At 46.8% G+C, this 9,634-nt stretch overlaps 1 protein-coding gene across 4 annotated transcripts in view; it reads left to right on the top strand.

Annotated features, from left to right (window-relative positions):
* The first annotated feature begins 1,831 nt into the window (after positions 1-1,831).
* The window catches only part of LOC120041288 (cullin-4A-like), a 35,178-nt gene continuing 27,375 nt past the window's right edge, over positions 1,832-9,634 (top strand). For 3 of the 4 annotated variants that reach the window (XR_005475873.1, XM_038986222.1, XM_038986223.1), the window contains exons 1-2: positions 1,832-2,458; positions 3,074-3,189. Coding sequence is in view for 3 of the 4 variants with exons in the window: in XM_038986222.1 (XP_038842150.1) it covers positions 2,317-2,458; positions 3,074-3,189 (258 nt within the window). In the remaining variant the exon portion in view is untranslated. The remainder of the gene's footprint in view (positions 2,459-3,073; positions 3,190-9,634) is intronic. The other variant, XM_038986221.1, reaches the window with a different exon arrangement.

The raw sequence follows: 9,634 nt of genomic DNA, 5'->3' as shown, positions 1-9,634 counted from the left end.
AACTGCTTGCTAACCACTAGGGAGAGCTGCCGCTACGTTTTCAGCTCGAAGAAGGTCATTAGGAGGTTGTGCTTCCTGTTTACAATCCAATATATGCATATATTGACAAAATACATGTCTTTCCGCCCTAAAATGGTAGTTGTTGTCCACAAAGCGGCAGGGCGGGCTGTTTAGCTCCCAGCTATCCTTTCTTTGGATTAGTGGAACTTATATTCGATCAAATAAACCTCACGTTGCAAATAAGACATTCATTTGTGTGTTGACCAAATTGTTGACTAACACTCCTTGACCTCCATACAAAAACTCCTTGCTTGGTGGGCGAAAAAACGACACCTGCTGGAGGGAGACAGATTTTCCGCCGAGTTGGGCCTCTCTTCCTGGTTGGTGGGAGGAGCTATAGAAGGGTGAGCTCATTGTAATAGCTGGAATGGAGTTTATGGAACGGAGTCAAACATGGAGTTTCCATGTGTTTTATGCCGTTCTATTACTCCACTCCAGACATTACAATGAGCCCATCCTTCTATAGCTCCTCCCACCATCCTCCTCGTGAGTATGCAATTGAGATTCTCCCAGACATTAAAACCAGATTGGGGGCTAAAGAGCCTGCAAGCTTGTAGTCCTAAAAAAAAACGGAAATTAGTTACCTATGGTTCCTTCAGCCATTCCCGAAAATAAGGTCTGAGGTTAACACAGGTTTAGGAGATCTTATTCGTTTTGTGAGATAATATCAGTCAGTTAACATGACCTTTATGAATTATAAAGCCTTTATGAGCTTTATGTGCTTTTGATTACACAAATGCTTCAAAATTCACAAAAAGTGACATTAGCTGATGAAAATGATCAAATTGAACAAAATGTACAAGATCTCATAAGCCTGTGTTTTACCACAGACCTCATTTTCACAGTTTATCCAAACACCCTACAAAAACTCCATTCATTTGCCCCATAGGCTTTGTCCTTCGAACCTTGGTGGAGTACCAGGGCCTACAAAAATATGCTTGGTCTGTTCCAATAGTGTGTGATTGCGGCCCGCAATTCAGGGCATTCCATTGGTTACTGCATGAAATTCCACCGTCGAGCATCATATTAATACCTGCATGAACCCCCCCCCTCGAGTATCCCATTGGTTACTGCATGAAGGTCCCCGTTGAGCATACCATTAATAGCTGCATGAACGCCCCCCCCCCCCCCCCCCCCCCCCCCCCCCACACAAGCATACCATTGTTTCCTGCATGAACACCCCCCCTCAAGAGCACTCCATCTTCATGTTTGCATGACACTTTTGATATTCTAGATTACCTCTGATTGTCTATGCGATTAAACATTTACCAATATAAGTATAAAGAGGGGTTCCTAAAGATGCAGGAATGCCCACATGCAGGAATGCCCCGAATTGCGGGCTGTAAATACACCTTTCTCGTCTGTCCAAGAAAATGAAACCGTTTAAACATGTTTAAAATGAGCAACTAAATGTAGAATACTGTACACTATCATACCTTTTAATCTAGTTAACTTTTAGAACAGGGTAAACTGATAAAATCACGATGCACCAATCCTGCACCAATTTATATTCCACCATCACAGTTGGAAACACACATTTTTTGCCTTGAGTCTACATCATTTGAATAAGAGTTTTATGTGTTATTGCTTGTACCTAAAATGCTTTTACATCATGCAAAATCGACAAAAGTCGATGAATTTCACTGAAGTAATTGAATAGGAAATGTAATTAGGACCCTTTAAAGATGAACTCTTGTTAAAAAAAAAAGTTTCAAACATCACATGGGAAGAATGCGAATCTCCCAAGATGCACTTGTCAAGGAGGGGGGGGGGTAGAAAGCCATTTTGTTATGTTTGCTATGTGGCTAGCGCCACATCTCCAGCGGTAGCATAACGATGGATAATTTCAGATTAAATATAGCTTTTAATTTGTTTCACACAATGAAGTCTGAAATATATAACATTTAATATTTGCATCATTTTAATACGGGCCAGGGAGGGACGCAGCTGTTATACTAAATTGTTTGTTTCGCTAACTAAACTAGCTAACGCGTTAGCTTACTTGAACGAAATCTAATTTTCAGTTGTTCGGTTCATCCAAAAGTTTCCCTGCGATTTATGGCTTTGGGCTAGGTATCTACTTTTGCTCAAGTGAGGGATCGGACTAAGTGGTGAATCGTAAATGATTTAAGAAACAGGGTCAGAGTTGTATAATCCAACTTTAGGCTCGTTTGAGAGGACGAGTAGAAGTGCCGCTGACAGGCTAACGTTAGCTAACAACTCTTCACAACAACGGCCCTCTGCATTAATCTAATAATGGCAGAAGACATACGACAGGACAAGAAAGCAAACTTCTCTGCTCTGACGGAGCACAACAACAACGGAGTGACGAAGATTTCTGGCCTGGCCTCCAACAAAACTGGCGCCTCCAAGAAATTAGTTATAAAAAATTTCAAAGGTAACGCGTGCTGAATAGCTAGTTAACGTTAGCTGGCTAGCTAACCGTGCTAAACGTTATTTGGCCGTTTTGCCTGACTATCAACTATCGCTTAGTAATTGGCTAACTAGTTAACTCTAGTTATGTAACGTGTAACTCCCCATAAATGGCAGCGTAACTAAAGTTCATATTTGAAAGTTGTCCATGATGGCCAGCTGGGTAGCCTAGGTTTCTAGACCAAGTTAGCTTGTGACATATTTGAAGCAATTGATAGCCATGGCATGTAAACAACATAATATTCCGTTGCAACCAGACACTGGAAATATTGCTCAACTCTGTTTACGTCATCTAGCTAACTTTACCAAGCTAATGACATTCTGGCAGAATAAATATATATTTTTTGCATACAATTTAGACATTTGTTGACTCTGTCCCTGCCAGATGTTTACATATGGTTGAGTATGCAAACAATAGTAAACTGTTTACAAACAATATTCTCCTTGTTTACAAATTAACTTTACATTTCTCCTCATTTAAATGAGGTAACCAGTTAGAGGCTTAAAAAAACGAATGGTTGTATTGATTGTCTGTCTAACCATTTTGCTGTGCCTTGGTGTGGCGTAACTGTGTTCCCAGACAGGCCAAAGCTAGCGGACAACTACACTGAGGACACCTGGCTGAAGCTGAGGGATGCGGTAGGAGCCATCCAGAACAGCACCTCCATCAAGTACAACCTAGAGGAACTCTACCAGGTCAGGCCTAAAGCATCAAACATCATGCACACAGTGGCACTTTCAGGACATGAAACACATGGTTTGTGGAGAGCTACAGCCCTTATTTACCATAATAAATCATAGGCCTAGTTCATGTGTCCACCGGGCCTTGGTGACATGCCTATATCCAAGTCCCAGTGTTTCCATGTGAATAATATGTACCGATATGGGCACTTTTATTGTCTGCATCTGTATGACACCATTACACCAGCTGTCTTGTAACGTGACCTGCTGGTTGCCCTTTACTGTCTGTATCTGTGTACCATTACTCCAGCTGTCTTGTCATGTGACCTGCTGGTTGCCCTTTACTGTCTGTATCTGTGTACCATTACTCCAGCTGTCTTGTCATGTGACCTGCTGGTTGTCCTTTACTGTCTGTATCTGTGTACCATTACACCAGCTGTCTTGTAACGTGATCTGCTGGTTGCCCTTTACTGTCTGTATCTGTGTACCATTACTCCAGCTGTCTTGTCATGTGACCTGCTGGTTGTCCTTTACTGTCTGTATCTGTGTACCATTACTCCAGCTGTCTTGTAACGTGACCTGCTGGTTGTCCTTTACTGTCTGTATCTGTGTACCATTACTCCAGCTGTCTTGTCATGTGACCTGCTGGTTGTCCTTTACTGTCTGTATCTGTGTACCATTACTCCAGCTGTCTTGTCATGTGACCTGCTGGTTGTCCTTTACTGTCTGTATCTGTGTACCATTACACCAGCTGTCTTGTCATGTGACCTGCTGGTTGCCCCAGCCAGTCTGGGTTGGTGGTGCCAACTGACACCCTATTCCCTATGTGGTGTACTATTTAGGGTATAGGGTGCCATTTGGGACGTTACCCGATTCCAACTGGGGCGACATAGATCGGTCCTAGGACACTATGCCTCTCTAGTCTCAAAGTATTGGAGAGGAGCGCTGCTCCATGCCAGCCAGCAGGTTCTGTAGCTCACATCAGCAGTCAGTATACCCAACCACCGTGCTGACCATTCACCAGCCTGTTGACTTGGTTAACCCTGTCACTCTGACCATTCACCACCTGTTGACTTGGTTAACCCTGTCACTCTGACCATTCACCACCTGTTGACTTGGTTAACCCTGTCACTCTGACCATTCACCACCTGTTGACTTGGTTAACCCTGTCACTCTGACCATTCACCACCTGTTGACTTGGTTAACCCTGTCACTCTGACCAGTCACCACCTGTTGACTTGGTTAACCCTGTCACTCTGACCAGTCACCAGCCTGTTGACTTGGTTAACCCTGTCACTCTGACCATTCACCAGCCTGTTGACTTGGTTAACCCTGTCACTCTGACCATTCACCACCTGTTGACTTGGTTAACCCTGTCACTCTGACCAGTCACCACCTGTTGACTTGGTTAACCCTGTCACTCTGACCAGTCACCACCTGTTGACTTGGTTAACCCTGTCACTCTGACCATTCACCATCTGTTGACTTGGTTAACCCTGTCACTCTGACCAGTCACCACCTGTTGACTTGGTTAACCCTGTCACTCTGACCATTCACCAGCCTGTTGACTTGGTTAACCCTGTCACTCTGACCATTCACCAGCCTGTTGACTTGGTTAATCTTGTCACTCTGACCAGTCACCACCTGTTGACTTGGTTAACCCTGTCACTCTGACCATTCACCACCTGTTGACTTGGTTAACCCTGTCACTCTGACCAGTCACCACCTGTTGACTTGGTTAACCCTGTCACTCTGACCATTCACCAGCCTGTTGACTTGGTTAACCCTGTCACTCTGACCATTCACCAGCCTGTTGACTTGGTTAACCCTGTCACTCTGACCATTCACCAGCCTGTTGACTTGGTTAACCCTGTCACTCTGACCAGTCACCACCTGTTGACTTGGTTAATCCTGTCACTCTGACCATTCACCAGCCTGTTGACTTGGTTAACCCTGTCACACTGACCATTCACCACCTGTTGACTTGGTTAACCCTGTCACTCTGACCAGTCACCACCTGTTGACTTGGTTAACCCTGTCACTCTGACCAGTCACCACCTGTTGACTTGGTTAATCCTGTCACTCTGACCATTCACCATCTGTTGACTTGGTTAACCCTGTCACTCTGACCAGTCACCACCTGTTGACTTGGTTAACCCTGTCACTCTGACCATTCACCAGCCTGTTGACTTGGTTAACCCTGTCACTCTGACCATTCACCAGCCTGTTGACTTGGTTAATCTTGTCACTCTGACCAGTCACCACCTGTTGACTTGGTTAACCCTGTCACTCTGACCAGTCACCACCTGTTGGCTTGGTTAACCCTGTCACTCTGACCATTCACCACCTGTTGACTTGGTTAACCCTGTCACTCTGACCAGTCACCACCTGTTGACTTGGTTAACCCTGTCACTCTGACCATTCACCAGCCTGTTGACTTGGTTAACCCTGTCACTCTGACCATTCACCAGCCTGTTGACTTGGTTAACCCTGTCACTCTGACCAGTCACCACCTGTTGGCTTGGTTAACCCTGTCACTCTGACCATTCACCACCTGTTGACTTGGTTAACCCTGTCACTCTGACCAGTCACCACCTGTTGACTTGGTTAACCCTGTCACTCTGACCATTCACCACCTGTTGACTTGGTTAACCCTGTCACTCTGACCATTCACCACCTGTTGACTTGGTTAACCCTGTCACTCTGACCATTCACCACCTGTTGACTTGGTTAACCCTGTCACTCTGACCAGTCACCACCTGTTGGCTTGGTTAACCCTGTCACTCTGACCATTCACCACCTGTTGACTTGGTTAACCCTGTCACTCTGACCAGTCACCACCTGTTGACTTGGTTAACCCTGTCACTCTGACCATTCACCACCTGTTGACTTGGTTAACCCTGTCACTCTGACCATTCACCACCTGTTGACTTGGTTAACCCTGTCACTCTGACCATTCACCACCTGTTGACTTGGTTAACCCTGTCACTCTGACCATTCACCACCTGTTGACTTGGTTAACCCTGTCACTCTGACCAGTCACCACCTGTTGACTTGGTTAACCCTGTCACTCTGACCAGTCACCAGCCTGTTGACTTGGTTAACCCTGTCACTCTGACCATTCACCACCTGTTGACTTGGTTAACCCTGTCACTCTGACCAGTCACCACCTGTTGACTTGGTTAACCCTGTCACTCTGACCAGTCACCACCTGTTGACTTGGTTAACCCTGTCACTCTGACCATTCACCATCTGTTGACTTGGTTAACCCTGTCACTCTGACCAGTCACCACCTGTTGACTTGGTTAACCCTGTCACTCTGACCATTCACCAGCCTGTTGACTTGGTTAACCCTGTCACTCTGACCATTCACCAGCCTGTTGACTTGGTTAATCTTGTCACTCTGACCAGTCACCACCTGTTGACTTGGTTAACCCTGTCACTCTGACCATTCACCACCTGTTGACTTGGTTAACCCTGTCACTCTGACCAGTCACCACCTGTTGACTTGGTTAACCCTGTCACTCTGACCATTCACCAGCCTGTTGACTTGGTTAACCCTGTCACTCTGACCATTCACCAGCCTGTTGACTTGGTTAACCCTGTCACTCTGACCATTCACCAGCCTGTTGACTTGGTTAACCCTGTCACTCTGACCAGTCACCACCTGTTGACTTGGTTAATCCTGTCACTCTGACCATTCACCAGCCTGTTGACTTGGTTAACCCTGTCACACTGACCATTCACCACCTGTTGACTTGGTTAACCCTGTCACTCTGACCAGTCACCACCTGTTGACTTGGTTAACCCTGTCACTCTGACCAGTCACCACCTGTTGACTTGGTTAATCCTGTCACTCTGACCATTCACCATCTGTTGACTTGGTTAACCCTGTCACTCTGACCAGTCACCACCTGTTGACTTGGTTAACCCTGTCACTCTGACCATTCACCAGCCTGTTGACTTGGTTAACCCTGTCACTCTGACCATTCACCAGCCTGTTGACTTGGTTAATCTTGTCACTCTGACCAGTCACCACCTGTTGACTTGGTTAACCCTGTCACTCTGACCAGTCACCACCTGTTGGCTTGGTTAACCCTGTCACTCTGACCATTCACCACCTGTTGACTTGGTTAACCCTGTCACTCTGACCAGTCACCACCTGTTGACTTGGTTAACCCTGTCACTCTGACCATTCACCAGCCTGTTGACTTGGTTAACCCTGTCACTCTGACCATTCACCAGCCTGTTGACTTGGTTAACCCTGTCACTCTGACCAGTCACCACCTGTTGGCTTGGTTAACCCTGTCACTCTGACCATTCACCACCTGTTGACTTGGTTAACCCTGTCACTCTGACCAGTCACCACCTGTTGACTTGGTTAACCCTGTCACTCTGACCATTCACCACCTGTTGACTTGGTTAACCCTGTCACTCTGACCATTCACCACCTGTTGACTTGGTTAACCCTGTCACTCTGACCATTCACCACCTGTTGACTTGGTTAACCCTGTCACTCTGACCAGTCACCACCTGTTGGCTTGGTTAACCCTGTCACTCTGACCATTCACCACCTGTTGACTTGGTTAACCCTGTCACTCTGACCAGTCACCACCTGTTGACTTGGTTAACCCTGTCACTCTGACCATTCACCACCTGTTGACTTGGTTAACCCTGTCACTCTGACCATTCACCACCTGTTGACTTGGTTAACCCTGTCACTCTGACCATTCACCACCTGTTGACTTGGTTAACCCTGTCACTCTGACCATTCACCACCTGTTGACTTGGTTAACCCTGTCACTCTGACCAGTCACCACCTGTTGACTTGGTTAACCCTGTCACTCTGACCAGTCACCAGCCTGTTGACTTGGTTAACCCTGTCACTCTGACCATTCACCAGCCTGTTGACTTGGTTAACCCTGTCACTCTGACCATTCACCACCTGTTGACTTGGTTAACCCTGTCACTCTGACCAGTCACCACCTGTTGACTTGGTTAACCCTGTCACTCTGACCATTCACCAGCCTGTTGACTTGGTTAACCCTGTCACTCTGACCATTCACCAGCCTGTTGACTTGGTTAACCCTGTCACTCTGACCAGTCACCACCTGTTGACTTGGTTAACCCTGTCACTCTGACCAGTCACCACCTGTTGACTTGGTTAACCCTGTCACTCTGACCAGTCACCACCTGTTGACTTGGTTAACCCTGTCACTCTGACCATTCACCACCTGTTGACTTGGTTAACCCTGTCACTCTGACCATTCACCAGCCTGTTGACTTGGTTAATCCTGTCACTCTGACCATTCACCAGCCTGTTGACTTGGTTAACCCTGTCACTCTGACCATTCACCAGCCTGTTGACTTGGTTAACCCTGTCACTCTGACCAGTCACCACCTGTTGACTTGGTTAACCCTGTCACTCTGACCAGTCACCAGCCTGTTGACTTGGTTAACTCTGTCACTCTGACCATTCACCAGCCTGTTGACTTGGTTAACCCTGTCACTCTGACCATTCACCACCTGTTGACTTGGTTAACCCTGTCACTCTGACCAGTCACCACCTGTTGACTTGGTTAACCCTGTCACTCTGACCAGTCACCACCTGTTGACTTGGTTAACCCTGTCACTCTGACCAGTCACCACCTGTTGACTTGGTTAATCTTGTCACTGACCATTCACCACCTGTTGACTTGGTTAACCCTGTCACTCTGACCATTCACCACCTGTTGACTTGGTTAACCCTGTCACTCTGACCAGTCACCACCTGTTGACTTGGTTAACCCTGTCACTCTGACCAGTCACCACCTGTTGACTTGGTTAACCCTGTCACTCTGACCAGTCACCAGCCTGTTGACTTGGTTAACCCTGTCACTCTGACCATTCACCAGCCTGTTGACTTGGTTAACCCTGTCACTCTGACCATTCACCACCTGTTGACTTGGTTAACCCTGTCACTCTGACCAGTCACCACCTGTTGACTTGGTTAACCCTGTCACTCTGACCAGTCACCACCTGTTGACTTGGTTAACCCTGTCACTCTGACCATTCACCATCTGTTGACTTGGTTAACCCTGTCACTCTGACCAGTCACCACCTGTTGACTTGGTTAACCCTGTCACTCTGACCAGTCACCACCTGTTGACTTGGTTAACCCTGTCACTCTGACCATTCACCAGCCTGTTGACTTGGTTAACCCTGTCACTCTGACCATTCACCAGCCTGTTGACTTGGTTAATCTTGTCACTCTGACCAGTCACCACCTGTTGACTTGGTTAACCCTGTCACTCTGACCATTCACCACCTGTTGACTTGGTTAACCCTGTCACTCTGACCAGTCACCACCTGTTGACTTGGTTAACCCTGTCACTCTGACCATTCACCAGCCTGTTGACTTGGTTAACCCTGTCACTCTGACCATTCACCAGCCTGTTGACTTGGTTAACCCTGTCACTCT

This window comes from Salvelinus namaycush, unplaced genomic scaffold (assembly GCF_016432855.1).
Source record: "Salvelinus namaycush isolate Seneca unplaced genomic scaffold, SaNama_1.0 Scaffold431, whole genome shotgun sequence".
NCBI classification, from domain to species: Eukaryota; Metazoa; Chordata; class Actinopteri; order Salmoniformes; family Salmonidae; genus Salvelinus; species Salvelinus namaycush.
Note: the sequence above shows the minus strand (reverse complement) of the source record. Positions and strands in the feature narration are given on the sequence as shown.